General features: G+C 36.9%; 1 protein-coding gene across 2 annotated transcripts; it reads right to left on the bottom strand.

Annotated features, from left to right (window-relative positions):
• LOC109234273 (UDP-sugar pyrophosphorylase) lies at nucleotides 1,182-17,392 on the bottom strand. 2 transcript variants are annotated; one of them, XM_019400186.1, is made up of 18 exons: nucleotides 17,330-17,392; nucleotides 17,043-17,186; nucleotides 16,747-16,851; nucleotides 13,955-14,071; nucleotides 12,935-13,075; nucleotides 12,588-12,687; nucleotides 11,754-11,881; nucleotides 11,603-11,674; nucleotides 11,412-11,476; nucleotides 10,694-10,754; nucleotides 10,465-10,582; nucleotides 6,651-6,775; nucleotides 5,087-5,163; nucleotides 3,852-3,957; nucleotides 3,685-3,744; nucleotides 2,725-2,805; nucleotides 1,825-2,064; nucleotides 1,182-1,633 (listed from the first exon to the last, which is right to left on the bottom strand). In XM_019400186.1, exons 2-18 carry the CDS (start codon nucleotides 17,145-17,147, stop codon nucleotides 1,466-1,468), a joined length of 1,869 nt encoding a protein of 622 aa, XP_019255731.1. In that variant the 5' UTR covers nucleotides 17,148-17,186; nucleotides 17,330-17,392; the 3' UTR covers nucleotides 1,182-1,465. The 2 variants fall into 2 exon arrangements, with proteins under 2 accessions (XP_019255731.1, XP_019255730.1); XM_019400185.1 differs by lacking the exon at nucleotides 17,330-17,392 and having other exon boundaries at nucleotides 17,043-17,306.

Below are 19,282 nucleotides of genomic sequence, written 5' to 3'. Positions count from 1 at the left end.
ACATAAGGTTTTCCACCTAGAGGAGGTGGACATAGTGGCCGAAATTTTCAGCCTTTTCCTTAGAAAATTTCGCCTACACGAAATTACTATTTTCGGGTATTATTTGGGTAACACAGTAGAAGACCGTGGAACGTTCGAGGATCACGATTGCACGGGCGATGGAGATTCCACTGAAAAGTTATGGAATTGAAGACTCACGTGATAGAAGAGATTTATTCACGCTTCAAGAGGTAACCCGTGAAATCCCGTTTATGCTAGTTGTCTAGATTACATGTGATTTTGATATTGGAATTGCTTCCGCTGCATATAAGAATCCATCAGTAACTTGGCCTAGTTACATCCTCGATCCTACATGATATTTACACCCGAAAAATTCTGTTTTGAAGTTCAAGTTCAGCGTCTAACACCAGGGTCATCTATGAGAGTGAGACATTGTATTGCGTCTATAAATGGAAGGAAACTCTCAATTGCAAAAAAAATTAGTTAAAATTCTTTCAAAAGCAAATACTTCGGATATTTTATTCTTGTAGCAGCCTCTACCCCTACAATTTTTGGCCTTGAGTTACTTTCTCTTCTCAGTATGCAGATGATTTGCTTTCTGTAATGCCTCACTGTCACATTCACCTTCCTCTTCCATGATGCATTGAAGGGTTTAATCTCTAGTGTTGCCTTCTCTTCTTGTAATCTAGTTTTCATCGCCATTGCTTGATTTACATCACATGCATATGCATTTCGCTTTCATTGACTAGAGCACTAGCACTATCAGTATTTGAATGTAGTAGCTTCTAATTCACAATTGAAGCTATCTTTACTTTTTATACTCTATGCCTTGCACAGAATCGAACTTGTCCTTTCTGAATGACAAGCTATGACAGAAGTAGATAGCTTAGTTTCAATCTCCTTGGTGTCACGCTGTCATCCCTGTCTTTCCATTAAATTGTGATAAAAGTGCACCATATTTAAATTCCGACTCCCTTTTTAGTAGCTTTTCCAAATATCTTGTTTTCAACAGCCAAGACTGAACGATGGAACACCCATGATAATCGTTCAAGTCAATTTAGTGTAATTTACCGAGACAGAGGAAGTATATCCAAAGCATAGACTGACATCTGCTAATAGTGCTTATAATAAGCGGCAAGCATGCCATGAATGCAAGAAAACTTCTTCAAAAGCAATCAACACAATTTTCAAAAGGACTTATTACTAATTAATCAACCTTATTCTCTTTCCAAGCTAAAAAAATCAAGAATTGTTTTCTAAATGTTTCACCAGTTTACTAAGTTACAAATGATTGAGGGCAAAATAACAGCTAGCACCTATGTCACAATGTTATAAAAAAAACTTTGAAACATAACGTAAGCAACAGAATCTGCAATAAATATCCACAGTTTACCAAGCTTAACCTCAGAGCTCCTAAAGAATTTTGAATCACAAAATCTTCCCACTGAGTACAGATGTGTCAACCTTAAGGCTTCAAAAAATATTTTCCGGGCTCGGTATATGTTTTCTCCAACTGCTCAACCTTGTTGAATCTGAAACCCCTGATTCTTATTTCTTCTGGTATTGAAGTATCCTTATAGTCGACATTTTCAATTGTCCAACCCTTGTTCTGCACAGAACCTCCCACTTTCACCTGTACAAATGATTCTCAGTAAGTGTATCAAACATCAAACTGATATGTTCATTACAAAAGTTGAACGAGGGGGGGAGGACGAATTACAAGCATATAGGCACTCATATATCAACTAAAAGACATATCAGGGGTTCTGATACACCCCTATAATGCCATCCAGATCAGAACTTGATCAAGGACTTGAGACATACCTCAGCACCATCGACAGCCTCAGTAATGAGAGCTCCATCCAGGGAAAGATCCTCAAGGGCAATATCTCGCCCCTTGATTGCCATTGTAGATCTTTGTGAAATGGAGCAGTTTCCACTCACTTTGCTTTTTACTTCCGAGAAAGTAAGCGCCCATTTCGGCTTCCACACAACTCGAGACCATACTTCCACCTCCTGTCCGTTAAAGACTTGAATAACCGGATCATCTATCTTGACACCAGCCTGTAATAAAAAGAGATGTAGTGTAACTGATGCACACAACTAGATCGACACAGGTTTACCAACTGAACTCATCTGTGGCAGTGGCTATTACGGAAGGGAAAAGTTAGGGAAGTGTTTCAAGAGTTGATAGTTATCTTCATATTATCACAATTAGAAATTTCAGTATCATAATTTCTCCTATCTTTTTGTCAAGGAACACGCCAAAGGTGAACGTCTGAAAACAGAAGGTTGCAGGACCAAAAATTGCTTATTATGAGGCCAATAAAAGGATCTTCAGTAATAACCCGAGTTAATTTACGTAACTGTAACCTTATGTTTGGACTTGCTAACCACTCGTTCAGCACATGACTATAAATCAAATGTTCTGATATACTGTTCTCTAACCAGTGATGAGCAGCAACTCTTCTTTTTAACTTCTGCTTTGTCTTTTTTTTTTTTTTCTATTGTCATTCCGCTGGTTTAAATGTTACTTAAAAACTATAAGGACATGGTAAAAGCCTAAAAGGCCTCTTTCAGATTCCAGCAATCTTTTCCTTTATATTATATCCTGTAGATGTTTGCACTACAATTGGTGCATAATGTATCAATACCCATAGGTCAAGAAAGAAGTACTCTGAAAAGTTCAACTTTTCACTTGAATTCCCAGAAGGAAAGAAATACCTTTCTTAGAATGAGGCTATGAGAGCGATATATGGCCATTTCTCCTGAAGTGGCACTGTGATATGGATTTCCTTTCGGCACCTATCATTGTAAAGGAGACAATTAAAAAATAGTTAGAAATTGAACCACAGCAGATTATGTCAAGAGCAATAACTACCTATGAGTTATTGTTAGTAACAACTGTTGAGAAAGACTTCAACAGATGCCAAGCCAAAGAAATACAAGTCAAAACATAAAACTTAAGAATGTCAGTAAGCTGTTTCAACTTTCTTAGATGGTGAAAGCGGGCTTAGGATAGTTGCTATGAACGACAAAGGAAAAAGTAAAATGGAAGGAATGTGCCCCTGCATTTTTCACTTTGAGGGTAAATTTTAGCAAAGCATGTCAATTAATTATAAGCTTATGATTGCATATGTAAGAAAGAGATTCAACAATGTTATATCGGATCCCACAGGGAAATGCTGCCTCCAGAAACATGCTTGGGTTGTGCTTCAAAATACCTACACAACCAAATTACAATATCTGACGAGTACGCATAAGATCTAAATAACTCAGTAAAAGAGCTTGAAGCAGAAATCATTTGCGAAAACACTTGATAACATTCCAAATTGGAAAATTTTCTGGTAACTATTTGATACAAAATTGAACATCGAATTCAAAGAAAGAAAAAGCCAGAAGCATCAATTCTTCAGTCCTATGGCCTCTGTACTGAAAATTTTCAGAATGGACCTCAGGTAGGGTCCACACCCAACCAGCAGAGACAAACACATTTATTATACATAGCCAGCACTAGATCATCAGAGCTTTCGATGAGAAGCAAGAACTAGAAGTAGGGAAGATGGCTTTTGTCATGAGGATCAAAATGTTATGCCAGCCCCAATTTAAAGAAATTTGCCAATTTACTGAAATTATTTCTCCACATATGACAGCTAAAATTATTTCAATAACCGCTCATCATACCTTGGCAGCATCTTCTGGGTTGTTTTTCACAGGTGCATAAGCAAGCCAAGCATCCATCACCTGAGTCATTGTAAGAAGCATTGTGATCTCCACACTTGGATAACTTGACCGTAGATGACTCACAACATAAGTAACAGAATCAGAAGCCAAAAGCAGTATGAACTTACAGTGAATCCAACCCTAGCTGATGGAGGCAGCGTTTTAGGATAATCTTGCATCATGCATTCAAGTCGAGTTGAGGACTTGAAAGCAGTTTTGGTAGCATCTTTATACCTACAGCAAGGGATGCCATAAATTAGTCAAAAAGAGGTAAAGCAGCTACTAAAATCACAAGAGAGAGGATTTTAACAACACGTGCCCTAAAATGTTGAGCTTAGAAGAAACAAATATAAAATGACAACAAATAAGCAAATGAATTATAATGTACGAGCTTCTAATCAATCCTTTAAGCGCACAGTCTAAACAGTATCACCTCCACCTTTTTTTCTTTTTGTGACAGAGGTAGTGTCCAAGCTAGCTTGCGTGCACCTCGACCATTCCATCGGGTACCTGCTACCTCCCACCAACAAAGATACCGAATAACTCTACCACCAAGGCTTAGACAGATTGAAGGAAATCACCTACTGTTATTCACACTGGGATTTGAGACCTGGTCTACAAGGTTCGCACCTACTTCATGACCATTAAGCTACACCCTCGGGTGCATCACCTCCACTTTTTTTGGCATTTTTTCAAACTGATTTAGATGCCTAATCAATTCCTTTAACCGCACCCATAGGATCATCGCCAGATTGTCCCGAATAACCAGAGAATGTCAAGATGCAAAAATATCCAGACTACGAGTTGGAATCATTTCTCTTTCTAAGTCCTCACTGTCAGTCAACCCACCAACCTCTGAGAACTACATGTCATTGGATGTTAATGTTCCAGTCTTGCCAAAAGTACAAATATCAACCTTCCCAGCAAATGGGATACGGGAAGGGTGTGTGCAGAATATCCCATCCCTCGTGAACAAACTGCAATACCAGTGTTCATCTAAGCAAAATGAAAGCCCTGGAATATAACTCAGGTGATTAGATCAGCATAAACTCCTATCTTCTGTCTATGGTAATGTCTTAAAAGCGAGCAAACATATTGGACATAAAGCATCTGAGCTGTTCCGTATTTCTACTTTATGAGAATCAAGTTCAGCTCATTTGCATTTTGCTTTTTTCATTCCTAGCAACATATTAAATTCAGTGGTTTTCTCTACAAATTTTTGTCGTGGAAAAATTTCCTGGACTTACAGCAAAAAATCAATAAAAAGATAACCAACATATGTTTTCAAAGGAATATCAAGTAACATGACACCACGACATTGAACATACAAGTCTTATATAGAGATATAAGAGTAGATGTTTACTTAGGGTTAACAAACTCCTTTATTGCACCTCCTGTTTTAGTGAGCTCTTCAATGTAAGGGCCAATTTCAAAGATCAGCTGCATTGCAAATGAAGACAGCTTAGGTAAGCAATTACTTTTCTATTCGAAAGTAACCAAAAAAAGGAAAGCTATCCTACAGAGGAACTTGGCCGCTACAGCATAATTTGCATGACTATTCCCGCTGATTACATGCTCGAAAAATTATAAACTACTGTCATAAAGAAGGGGCACTTCACCTCTCTGTTTCTTATGAGATCCTCACATTTAACGAAGACAGTGATCTTCCTTAATTGCATTGACATCTATAATTTATCCGGTGTTTCCTTACATATACTTTAAGGAAAAATGAAATTTTCTTTTTAAAATTTGCATTCATATAATCTAGTAACATATTAGCATGTTATCCTTAGTTACTTTACAGAAATCAGTTTGCACGTTAAAATCAAGTCCGCTAACGTTGCAAAGCGAATTGGTCCCCACGTATAGGTGATTATGGAGTTTTATTACCGAAAAAACATCAAAGAACGGAGGTTTCCATGATAGTTGTAACCATTGGGGATCCATGCATTATAGGCCAAAATTACCAAGAACTTTGGGAATATCCGGGTTATTATACAAAGTGGTAAAATAATTGGGAAATTACCAGCTATGTCCATTTATAAGTAGCTCATTACAAAAATTGGCCAATTGATAAAATATTACTAATATTAGCCAAATTAGCCAATTAGCTATTTGTAGCAAAAGAATATCAAATTTTTGCTTTGTTTTGAGTGGGTGTTATTAGAATAGATTGGGCACAACTTAAGGAGCTTGAATCTCAGTTTTGGGATGATTTGGTGAAGTTTTGAGGTTGTTTGAATTGAAAATTCGAAGTAAAAGCTGAACATGAAAAAAAAAATGATATGTGTATCACACTGTGTATCATTTGTGTATCACATATGTATCATATTTGTATCAATTATGTATCACATGTATATCCATGTATACCTGTGTGTGAGATACATGCGTGATACATGTGTCGCAGAAGACTTTTTTGAACTCGATTTAATTACGAATTTTGATACAAAACCAGTCCAAATCACCTCCAATCTTCCTCAAATTTTGTATATTGACTTATCTACATATTTTCAATGAATTTCAAGTATACCCATTGAAAAAGTTCCTTTTTTGTTTAGATTTTTGGAATATTGTATAGATTTTTGTATTTCATCACCTTATTTGCTACCCCGTCCATGAAATTTCCTTTCCGTCTTGTATCTAATGTTGCTAATCACACTTAAAAATATGGAAGGTGATTTTTGCATGTGATTCTTTGAGAGAAAGAACCCTATTATTTGGTTTTTCAATTTTTGTTGGCTAGTTTTGGTAAGTCTATGACTAATGGCTAGAGGTTGGTAAGTTGAGATTTATTTGGGACATTTGTGTAAGTTTCCCAAAATAATTTATATGTAAAATAATATGGCAAATAACTTGAGTCACTACAGGGAAAAATTGGCAAAAAAGAAAAGAAAAAGACACTTCAGCATATAGACTACAAGACATACCTGATTTATATTTCCAGGAAAAGGTGAATAGCCTGTTACAGAATTGACATCACCATCAGGATATCCAGAAGCTCTAAGCAACGGATCGAGCTGGTTGTATTCCACATTAATCACCATTGTCCGCCCTAGAAAGGATTTTTTTAATGTCAGATAGACCCACATGAGTTTTCACATAGTACCCCTACCATGTTCAACATCAATCTTTTCGCAGTACTATCCTAAGAGCAAAAGTACATTAGAATCTGAATCCCAGACAATTATTGCAGATGGAGGATATCACAAATGAAACAGAAAAGACTACGAAGTTAATGTTAACGTATACATTAAAAGAGCTCAAATGTTACCCTTTATAGAAGACAACATAATTTATGTGCTCATGAGTTATATTTGATAGGCAGGAGCCGAACTTGTCGTGACTTGGCCAAGCTATGGCATATAGTGGCATTGCTTATAAGCAACTAATTGTTTTGTTTCTACTTTTTGATGATTCAGCGGATGAAACTATTTTGAGACCCTCCCACTTTGATTTAAATTGATTTCAGGAGCATGCCAGTTTATTCGATTAAGCATAGCAGAAATTATACACGGAGGTCCAAATCTGAGTGCAGAGTAAAATAGGTCTGAATTGGCAAATAACAGTTAGTTAGATGGGTAAACGCGGCTTCAAGCTCCCAACAGCTCAGAATTTGTTCTTGATACAGCTGATGATGGATGTAGAAAGAATACAAGAAGGGTCAATCCTTTTATTATGTCTGTTTTACCTATTTGATTTTTGATTTCACTACCCTTTTTGCAACTTTAGAACTCAATTTCAACCTGTCTAAATTGCTTAATTTCTTCGATAACTCAACTGTTAATTTATTCTTCATGTATACAGAGAAGGCTCAGAAGAAAAAGTTAAGTCGAAAGATAAAGCTCATGGGGTCAGTTAGTAATTTATCCCTTCCTATTTTTGTGAAGTACAACTTTTTAATTAAATTTTTTTAACTATTATCTTTCCTTAGTTGGTTTGGGACTTCCTCCCCTCACATAACACTTCATTTCTAACATTTAGTCATCACATTATCCACATCTCTGAGTTTCAATACTCAAAATTGTAGTGAAGTAGAGCTCATTTGCATGTGTTGAGTTGTCCCACATCGGAGGGATTTGAGGTCCTTGGTCTCCTTATATGGCTTGGGCAATCCTCACCTTAAAAGCTAGCTTTTGGGGTTGAGTTAGGCCCAATGTCCATTCTTATCATGGTATCAGAGCCAGGCCCATCCCAATTATTGTTACCGATGTTGGGCCCCCATTTATGTTGTCCACGCTCCAGAGGCCTGGGCGTGAGGGGGGAGTGTTGAGTTGTCCCACATCGGAGGGATTTGAGGTCCTTGGTCTCCTTATATGGCTTGGGCAATCCTCACCTTAAAAGCTAGCTTTTGGGGTTGAGTTAGGCCCAATGTCCATTCTTATCAGCATGCAGCCACTGCACACTCTGTACCTTGCAACCAGATCAACAAAATGTTTATTTTCATAATAGTTCAATGATATGAGGAGCTATCTCAAAATTAATAATTCAACAAAGGATGGTATCACAAGTCCACATGGAATCATCTTATTTATAATTTCAGAAATTCATCTCATTAAAGCTGGGAAATGGAAGCAGAATCAGGTTCTGGACAGATGTCTGGCTAGGAGATGATAAACTGATGAACAAATTTCCTACAATATATAGTTTAACCAGGAATACACAGGGCACAGTAGCAGAGTGTCATACAGGGGAAGAATGGAGATTAAATTTTAGGAGAAACTTTAATGATTGGAGTTTGATGAAATTGGTCAACTTTTACATTGGCTGGAATCTTTGACCCTTGATGCTAGTACGTTGGATTCTCACATTTGGGCAGCTGGGAAAGAAGGCAAATTCTCAGTAAAGAGCTGTTATACTCTTTTGCAAAAACAAATAGACCACTGGGATTTGACTTGGCCATGGAACATGTTGTGGAATCATAAGCACCTCCTAAAGTAGCTCGTTTTGGCTGGACCGTAGCTAGAAATGCATGTTTAAGTTTAACTCAAGATATGTTGCAGAGAAAGGGAACTCCTTTGTGCAGTAGATGCTTTTCGTGTGAAAATTCCCAGGAATCTGCAGAACATCTTTTTTTGCATTGCAGTTATACAAGCCAGATATGGGATGAGATCTATTTCTCGCTCTGACTGGTGTGCAATGGGTGATGCCAAAGAAGGTGAAAGATCTATTGGTTTGTTGGCAGAATCAAAGAGTCAGGAAAAATCTAAAGCAAATCTGGAGGACCATACCTCTTTTTGCATCTTTTGGACCATCTGGTTGGAAAGAAATAAGAGATGTTTTGAAAATAAGCAGAATCTGTAGCTAGTGTTAAAAATAGTTGTCTTCATAACCTATATTTTTGGGGTAGAAGAAGTTTGGCAGAAGACTTAGATCAGCTAAGTTGCTCGGACTCGGGTGCAGGTATCCGATACGGGGACGGATCCGAGTATCGGGTTCGGCAAAATCTAAAATTTAAGATTCGGGGGTGCAGATCCGGATATGGATACGGGTGCGGGGATTCGGCTAATAAAAAATAGAGCTATAAAAATATTGTAAATTTTGAGAGATATTCTGTGAAAAACTTACATGAATATTGTAGAATTCAATCTTTCATTCTCCAAGATGGACATTATTCTTTCATTCTCCTAAATTTGTTTTATTTTTTATTTTGAGAAATCAAAATCTCAACTTTTCTCCCAAATTTGTCGATGGACTCCGGTCAAAGTGTCCGAAGTCAATTGACCGAATCTGGGACGTATCCCGCTCCCGCTCCCGTCCCCGTCTCGTATCGGGACGGGGACGGCACCAAAATCGAAGAGCCATGCAACTTAGTAGATCAGTACATGGATTTTATAGAAGTTTTGAGATTGTAGTAATGTTTTAAGCAGTGCTGAAGTTTTGTATGCTTTTTGTACCTTCTTGGTACATTTTTAATGAAATTTTCATTACCTTATCAAAAAAAAAGTTGAAGAGTCAGTGCGATAATAATTTTCGATAGAAAAAACTGTAAGGCTTAACATATTTATTAACCGACTCAACAGACATTTCCACTCAGAGAAGCTTGGTAAGTTCAGCTACAGGGGGGAACATGATCCCAAGTAGCCCACTTGCAACCCATAACTGTATGTAAAAAGTGATATCAGCAACCAGGAATCTTTCTTCTGACACGTAGTCCACAAATTTCTCAGGGCTATTTTATCTTAAATAACTAAGAGTTCTCTCATCTTCTCCTTGTTACATACCTTTGAGAGGTCCAATGTTTTTGAAGAATCTCTATAATCAATGTTTGCTCATAGTACATCTAAAGTATGTATATGTTCTACCACTCATGCCCCATATGGAGCATCAGGTACAGAGGAAATCAGGCATGAAACGGATCCTGCTATTCCTCGTCACAAGTTACCTTTTAAAAAGACCAGCTTAAGTGCTGTTGGAAGTTCATAGACAACCAACTAATAGGATCATCATCAACTGATCGGACAGATAGTATCCTAGTACTTTCGAGACCTATTAAAATTTTGGCTAAAGATTAAGCCACCAACATTGCGAATTCAGTTTATGAAAGCAGGAATTGCCCACAGCTTATAACACTCTTTAGATGAAATATTTTCTGCCACTAAAATTTAGCAGTTATAAACAACTACTGAACAACAAAGAAACTCATATCACAACCCATGCTTTCTTTCTTTCAACATTTATTACTACTTTTTCCCTGGGCCACTACAAGATACAAAGCTAGATGTAAGTTACTCATCTACGTACCATCTTTATGAGTAAGCTTGGTAATGCCACCAATGGCTTCTTTCGCTTTCCGAGGAACAGCAAGAGAATTGACATGGTATTGTTTTATCGCGCTGACACCTAGCGCTGCTGGAATTGCCTGGAACATAAAGAAACGTACAGATTGATAAAATTGGCCTAACATACATGAGCAGAATATGAAACAATTCAAAAACAAAAAGAAACAAAAAAGAGAAGGCATCCAACTAACCTTGAAAAGTAGACCATTGGTGTCTTGGAAAAAAAGAACCCATCTTAAGCCTGCATCATGCCTAGATTGCACAGAATTTGGACCATCAATCACAGAAATATGTTAACTCTCTTTCTCTTTTTAAGTGAAACATGCACCTCTTAAAAAATCAATACAAAATGGGTGCAATAGTGACGAGATACAGGCTATAATTAAAAGGTTGTACATCAGCTTTTATTTCCAGAACACGAAGGAAAAAAGCCTTGAAAATATGAATTCCATTTCTTCACTTCAAAGATGGATACACTGTATAAGGTAGGGTCCAGAAAAATAAAGATCATGGTTAAAGATTATAGTTGAAGTTAAAAAGCAATGGACTGAGACAAGAAATTACAAAAGAAAAAAGTATCCATCTTTCTCTAACTGGGCAGCCCGGTGGACAAAGCATCTCGCATTCATGTAGGGTCCAGGGAAGGGTCGAACCACAAAGGATGTGATGTAGACAGCTTAACCTAATACAAGTAGTGGCTGCTTCCACGGCTCGAACCCGTGACCTATAGGTCACACAGAGACAACTTTATTGTTGCTCCAAGGCTCCCCTTCATCTATCTTTCTCTAACTGATTACTTTTATATAGTCTAAAAGGGCTTAGTTCATTAGTTCATCCAAAATCACATTAAAGTGTATGAGAATGGCAGAAAGAAAGCAAAGGTTTAAACGAAAAGAGGGGAGAACATACCAAACTTTAAGAAGACCACTTGAGTAAAGAAGTGAGTGGACGTCTCCATGGCCATGAGGTTTTGTCTGATAAAGCAGAGGCATAGGCAAAAACTCAGGCACTTACATCAAAAAAAGTTAATGACATCAATTAAATAGAAGAATATTCATATCTTTAAATATAGGAAGAGTATTCAGCATACAATTATCCACCTGAATTCTATATTTATTATGGGGGTCCAGAGCAAGGTGTGCTTCATTATCATCTAAACAAGCAACTTTTTCCTGCAAAAAGATCAAGAAATATATGAGTTTTAATACTATGACTTAATTCTTCATAGGCTTCTTAAGATCAGTGGCTCACCTGCTTAAGCAGTTTCACTTGTGTGGGTTTCATCCCAAAAAAGGAGTTTTTTTCTAAGAGCTCCATGGTACGTAAATGTGTGTCATCTGACGTCATAATAGCCAAAGGAATCTCCGCTTGGCAGTTGCCTGATTACAAGGAAGCTGTTAGTTGCCAGGAAGCTCCTACATGTTTATTCTATTAAGGATATGCATCATAATTTTAGGTGGCCCAAACATAATATGTTAGCAGGTATCTCTATGCATAAAGATATTCTTTTTAGCCAATCCTTTATAGCTTGTATGTATTGTTTGCTACACCAAGGAAGAGAATTCTTAACACCGTTTTTATCCATAAGGACCATTTCTTTTGCTTCTTCTACTACTACTACTACTACTACTACTACTACTACTACTACTACGCCTCAATCCCAAGCCAGTTAGGGTCGTCTATATGAACCATCGCTATCCAACAACTTTGTGCACAGAATATAAGGTTTAAATTGTTTTCTGAACTTTCTAAAAGGTTTCTAAAGAATCAAAATTTTGGCAACTCCACAAATAGAATCACTGGTCAACAAATCTTGGAAGCAGCTTCATGAATCTTAAGCTTGCGACTGGATCCCCTAGCACAACAACCCCTCCCAACCTCCTTAAAATTGAGTCCCTAACATAACAGTCCAGGGAGAAGTACCTTCCAGAGCTTGGGTTACACCAAATTGCCAACTTCTATAATTAGTTGGTTTACTATGCTAACGGTGCGATGAAAAATTGGGACTGAACAAGAAGCATTTTAACTGTAATTTTGTCCCTGACAGAAAATATTTACAAAATCATAACATGCACTACTACCAACCTTCGGCGAGGCTGCAACTAGCTTCTTGTAAAGCAAGAATAGTTTCAATGTAATGCTGTAAGAAGCATGTCCCTGTAGTTGTTTCTCTAGGAAGGGCCACCTGCAAGTAATTAGAAGGAATTGTCACAGAATTAGATCTTATGCAGCCAGACATTAGATTAGTAGTTGCATGGTGAAATGACAGAATACAACTATTAATCAAGTTGCAAAAGCTTCTGCATATTTTTACCCATGAAGACAAAAATCAGAACAAGTTTTAGACCAACCAACCAAAAGAATTGTTTGAACAGCAGAAATGTATCTTGTGAGGATTAAATGATGCTCCATGAAATTTTTACGTGTTCTACCTTTATTCCGTTGTACCCAAGACGTTCTCCGAGGCCTCCAGCAACAAGAACAAATGCAGCCTTCCGTGCTTCTTTGACGCCAGCTTCCTCAAATTGAACAAAGTTATCATCACCATATGTCAGAACCTCCCCAGAAGGAACCTGCACAAGTTCACTTACATTTTTGAATGCATCATTAATCTAGCGCAGACATCAGTATATTATCTAACTTTTAAGTGCTTGTTACATAAGTATTAGTAAGGTGATCAATTATTTTCCGAATTTTTCAAGGTAAGAGGAGTGATCAAGGAAATATAATCAAATCTGACAACATAAACCATCAGATATCATTTTTCACAAGAAAAGGAAGTGTGACAAATCCCATGAAAGACTATTGACAGCAAAGAATAATTTCTCAATAAAAAGAATCCGGTATGAATTTGGAGACTATCATAATATCCTGTGAAGGAAAAATAAATGATCAGTTTGGGATTGAAAAACATAAACTCATTACTTTGACCTTTAGCAAAGGCTTGAAGCACCTAAAAATAGCCAAAAACCTGCTAAACTTCGCATTTCAATATGCCGACCAGTAGGCATGAAAACCTAACCAAAGCTAATAAGGTATTTTTAGGATCTTCTACTAATGCAACATACACCACTACTATCTACCGCAGTTGTAGCTTAGAAGTATTTTAAGTGGCACACTTTTCTCAACACTCTGTTTAAACAATAAATTATTGTAGCTGCATAGTACCAGGAGAAAAGTAGCTGCATAAACAATATTCACCAGATTTGTGAAATATAGACATTTTCTTTTATAAGCAGCATCTTCACTAATTTCTGACAGACATAAAACAAAATATATGAACAAATCGAAACTTTAAGACATGCACTGAATCCAATAAATCACATAAAAACACAAGTTGAGTTACTGTGTGCTGCTTGATGAAAAAAGTTAGAGTTGAAGTTACCTTCTATAGAGAGAAAACTAGCAAAATAAGTTTTGCTAAAGCAGTAACACAGGATTCAGCGACTTACGGAAGGTGTAAAACCATCATACGGGTTTTTTCCAGCCTTTGAATCAGCTAAAAGCTCCCTAGCAGTGTTAACGTATGCTGCCAAACCCCCAGGATAACTAGAATTAAGTTTGGCAATCTGAAAGAAACCATAATAATAACACTTACGTCTTCATAATTATTACAATTAAAGTAAGAAGTGAATACAAGCGTAGAAGACATTGGAAACAAGCCCAACAGGAAATGATAACATTTCTGGCATCACAAGATTGCCACAGCCACCAGCTGTACAATATTCAACAATGACAACAAACTCCAAATTTTGGCTACTGTATCATTTGAGTAATTAAGCACGAGCAAATGCTTCATATAAATTGTCATATAAGTTTTAAACTGCAAAACAGAAACAAGATCAAGTTTTAAATTTTGCGAACTGCAAACCACAACCTTATCACATCCCGAATTTCAGCATGTAAGTAACCAAAACTGGTAATAGGAGTTCAAATTGCTTGCATTGTTAAAATTCAGTTGCAATTGAAAGCTAGTTGGTCAGCTTGAATTGTTCAAAAGAAAGAAACACAATTCATAGCCTGTCTTCTTTCCAGGCTTGACCAGTGGTTCACCGTGTGACATGCTATACTTCCATTCTTTTAAAAGGAAAATCCAGACTGCCAGATCCCAATCCTGGTCTAGTCATTGACATCATAGGAGACATCAGGGCCATAAATGGTGAAGTCGTCCGTGTTGGTTCCAGGAAGACCAGAATTATTATTATTATTATTATTATTATTATTATTATTATTATTATTATTATTATTATTATCCTAGGTGGAGGGTTGCCTAAGCACCATAATTGTGATGCCAATATGATATGCAATGGTGCAGATTTTGCTGTGTACATCAAAAAACAAGAGTTTGATGGGGAGTGATTCTGGCGCCTGTCCTGATGAAGCTGTGTTGTGGGGAGAAATGCGGGGCGCTGCAAAGACAGCCAAGGTACATTTCCCTTATTAATATAGAGACACCGCACAACTGGACAAAAGAATTCTCTCTGTGTTAGGTGCCAAGGTTGAGTCGACTTCTCAGATCTAGTTTTTTACCATATAAAAGTAAATTACATATAAGTTGATGACTCCAGAGTCTTGAAGCCAAAGCTACTCTGTGCAGTATTCATTGGTCAGAAAATTCTAGCATAAAGAGCGTACATTCCGTTAACCCCATTTATAGATTTAGTGTGGTTCAATATGTTTCATTTTTCCTCGCTGTCGTCTTAATCTATTTATCCCCTGGTCTTAACCGGAGGGAGTGGAGATCATTGATCGGGGAATTGGTTTGAGCATTCACTATTCTCAGTAAGCATTCTTTTGAACAAAGCTATATTGAAGGTGCTAATTGGATGTTCGGGAGAGGATCAATTTGTTCTTTTTTTCACCTTTGATTTACATGTTGCCTGTAAGCCAAAATCGACCACTCTGTTTAATAGCATGTTTGGCAAGCTTATAAAATCAGCTTATTTTGAGAAGTGCTTTTCTTTAAAGTGTTTTTAAGTGTATTTTTCTCAAAAGTGTTTTTGGAGAGAAGCTACTTTTTTCTGCTTATCAAAAATTGTTTCTGCTTCTACTCAAAAGCATTTTTTCCCTTCCAAAAGGTTGGCCAAACACCTTAACTTTAGGAAGGAAAATAATAGGCACTTACGGCCCCAAAAAAGCACTTTTGGCCAAAAAGAAGCTTGGTTTACATGTTGCCTGTAATCTGAAATCCACCAGTAATACTGACCACTAACCATACACTCCGCTTTGGCGTTTATTGGTTCTTCAGTATTTATATTCCCACTCAAATTACTGAGGATGAAATCCCTTATTACGATTTCTTTCTTTGTGGATGACATTTCATATTCAACAATATGAAAGTGATAGTCAAGAACGGAGCTTTAAAGGAAAAAACACTTCAAAACTAACACTCTGTTTGGATCATTGTTCTCCATCGTTTTATAATGTATTGTTTTGTATTGTATCGTATTGTATCGTATTGTATCGTATCGTTTTATGAATACAATGTTTGGATATATTGTATTGTTTGTTATTGTTAAATAATATTTTGCTATTTGGTTTGACTGTATCATACTATACTATAACTGACAAGTTTACTAAAATACCCTCAATTATTTAAATATTACATTTATCAAAAAGTATGCATAAAATAATTTTTAAAAATATAACAGAAGAAGACAAAACACCTTAAGAAAGCAGAACAAAGGAGCGAGACAGAAGAAGGCAAAACAAAGGAGCACAACTAAGTAAAATTGAGTTAAAAGAAAATTAGGAAAAAAAATAAAACAGAAGGCAACAAAACACCTTTAACGTTGGCCGCAGAAGTTCTGGAAAAAAACAAAATAGGTCATAGGTTGGAGATTTGGAGTTAAAATAGCAAAAAAAAAAATTAAAGGGTAAAATAGAATTGTGGAGTAATAAGTTAGGGCATAATTGGAAAAAAAAATAGGAAACAATCCCACCACACCAAATCGGTTGTTTCAAAAAAGGGGACTTTGTATTGTTCCGGAACAATGGGTTTAACAATACAATACAATCAATTTTAATGAAACAATCAAAACAAACATTGTTTTGGGATAACAATACAATACAATACAATGTGGAACAACCATCCAAACAACCTGTAAAACTTGATCATAGTCTAAGCCAGCTTAAATATGCATAAGTTATACCATGGTGACATCAAAATCGAGTTTATTTAAAACAAACAAATATATCCGGAAAAACAATTATAAAAAAAGATAAATAAAAAAGCTGAACACACCTGATCAAAAAAGGCACGCTTCTCATCATCATCAACTCCGGGCTCCGACCAATGCTGAAACAAGTGGCTTTGCTCCTTCTCTAACAACACCTTCGCTAACTCTACCTAATATCACCACACACACATCAATCTCAATTCAACTCCACACACAAAAAATAAATATCAATTCAACTACACAAACGAGTTTAACTCTTTACACACTGACAAGAAAAATACCGTAAATTAGCATGTTTACAATGTGTTTATTCGCAGTGATAATCAGACAGTAATCCTTTTTAACAAAAATATATAAGAACCTGTTCAGGGGAGAGAAGAGAGAGGTTTTTCTGGAGATTTGGAGCAGAGGAAGCCCAATCGCCATTAATGTTAAGCTTCGAGAATTCACCCGCCGTCGATGTCATTTTGCCGTCGCCGATGCTTTAGAGGATTGTAGTAATCGACTGTAAAAGCAAAATAGAAGAAGAAATTGTGTGAAGTTGAGAATGGTTTGAATATATAGCGAGAGAGAGAGAGATCTGGGAGAAAAGAAAAGGAAGACGGGTGACCGGAAGAAACGGTGAGAATGCTGTTTGCTGTTAGTTACCTGATGGGGATGGGGATTTGAGTAGTACCAGAATCGTGACCTGACCGGAACATGTAATGATATAAAGGTATTTTCTTTTATTGTATTTATATTTATTATTTATTTATGTTTTTGGTATTTTTGGGGATTGTGGAATCTCGGAGAATGTTTTGAGATTTGAATAGGTGGGGAAAAAGGAAAGAAAAAAGAATGTGATGGAAGATTATTTAATGAGTATCCAGATTTATTTATCCAGAACTGATCTATTAAAATTTTTAAGTATTAATTAAATTTATGTAATTAATATCTAGATTATGTTTTCTTAAGTTTCTTTGCCAAGTATGGGCTAATACTATATATTTTCAGCTCTAAAATTATTGTCGTTCTCATTTTCTTTATAGAAATAATTGAGTAATATAATGTAACGTAAAAAGTTGTCACTAACAAATCTTCCACCTTTTTATATGCTGTTTTTCAGTTCAGACGAACCAAAACATAACGGAAAACAACGAATAGAAGATATGGTTTCTTGAATTTTATATTTTTCTTGTTTTCTTAGGTATGGACGCAAGATTGCTAGTTTAGTTAAACTTTCAAAATCTAACTATTTTGAAATGTATTTTTTATTAAAAGTATTTTGAAACTGTAGTCAAGGGCGAAGCTAGAAGCCCGGCTACAAGTTCAGCCGAAATCAGTAGCTTAGCCTTTTCTCAATTATATAGTTGTGTTAACAAATTCATTGAATATGTACAAATAATAAATTTAGAACCCAATATTAACACTTGAAGTTAACAACAACAACGACCCAGTAAAATCTCACTAGTGGGGTCTAGGGAGGGTAGTGTGTATGCGGACCTTACCCCTACCCTCGAGGGAGTAGAGAGGTTGTTTCTGAAAGACCCTCGGCTAAAGAAGACGAAAAGAGACAATATCAGTACCGCCAATAGAAACCATAAGAAAAATAACATCATGAAAATGAGAAAGTAGATGCAAAGCAAAAGCGATAGACAGTATATAGAGCCGGCAATATGGAAAACGAAAGAGTAGTAAGACGCAACATTGCCACTAATTGACTTCGACAAAAACCCTACCAGACTAGCCTCACAAAGGTACGAAGTAAGGAAAGACTCAACTACCTCCTAACCTACAACCCTAATACTCGACCTCCACAGCTTCCTATCAAGGGCCATGTCCTCGAAAATCTGAAGTCTCCCCATGTCCTGCCTGATCACCTCTCCCCAAATACTTCTTAGGTCGTCCTCTACTTTTTCTCGTTCCCTCCAAAACCAGCCGCTCATACCTCCTTACCGGAGCATCTAGACTTCTCTTTTGTACGTGTCCGAACCATCTGAGCCTCGCTTCCCGCATCTTGTCATCAATGGGAGTCACGCCCACCTTCTCCCGAATATCTTCATCCCTAATCTTATCCATCCTAGTATGCCCGCGTATCCACCTCAACATCCTTATTTCCAATACTTTCATCTTCTGGATATGTAAGTTCTTAACAGGTCCACACTCAGCCCCATACATCATGGCCGGTCTAACCACCACTTTGTAAAACTTACCTTTGAGTACCGGTGGCACTCTCTTGTCACATAAGAATCCAGATGTCAACCTCCACTTCATCCACCCCATCCCAATACGGTATGTGACATCCTCGTCGATCTCCCCTCCCTTCTGGATAACCGACCCAAAGTGCTTGAAATTGCCATTACTTGGGATGACCTGTGATTCAAGCCTCACTTCTACACCCACTTCCCTCTGTTCAGTGCTGAACTTATACTCCAGGTATTCCGTCTTCGTCTTACTCAGCTTGAAACCCTTATACCCAAGAGCTTGTCTCCACCTCTAATTGTAACAGCTATTCATCAAATCATTTAAACAACGCATTCGTTAATATTAAAGGTAGTTTGTACTTGATCAACTTTTTCAAACTTTTAAGCGTCAAACAATGAAAAGAAATATGTACATTAC

Source organism: Nicotiana attenuata, chromosome 11 (assembly GCF_001879085.1).
Source record: "Nicotiana attenuata strain UT chromosome 11, NIATTr2, whole genome shotgun sequence".
NCBI lineage: Eukaryota > Viridiplantae > Streptophyta > Magnoliopsida > Solanales > Solanaceae > Nicotiana > Nicotiana attenuata.
Note: the sequence above shows the minus strand (reverse complement) of the source record. Positions and strands in the feature narration are given on the sequence as shown.

Coding starts and splice junctions, on each gene's coding strand:
- LOC109234273 (XM_019400186.1), bottom strand. CDS start 17,147: ATGACATCGACGGCGGGTGAATTCTCGAAGCTTAACATTAATGGCGAT. Junction 14,072..16,746: donor AGCGTGCCTTTTTTGATCAG/GTGTGTTCAGCT, acceptor GGTTTCTTTCAG/ATTGCCAAACTTAATTCTAG. Junction 2,806..3,684: donor ACCCAGAAGATGCTGCCAAG/GTATGATGAGCG, acceptor TTACAATGATAG/GTGCCGAAAGGAAATCCATA.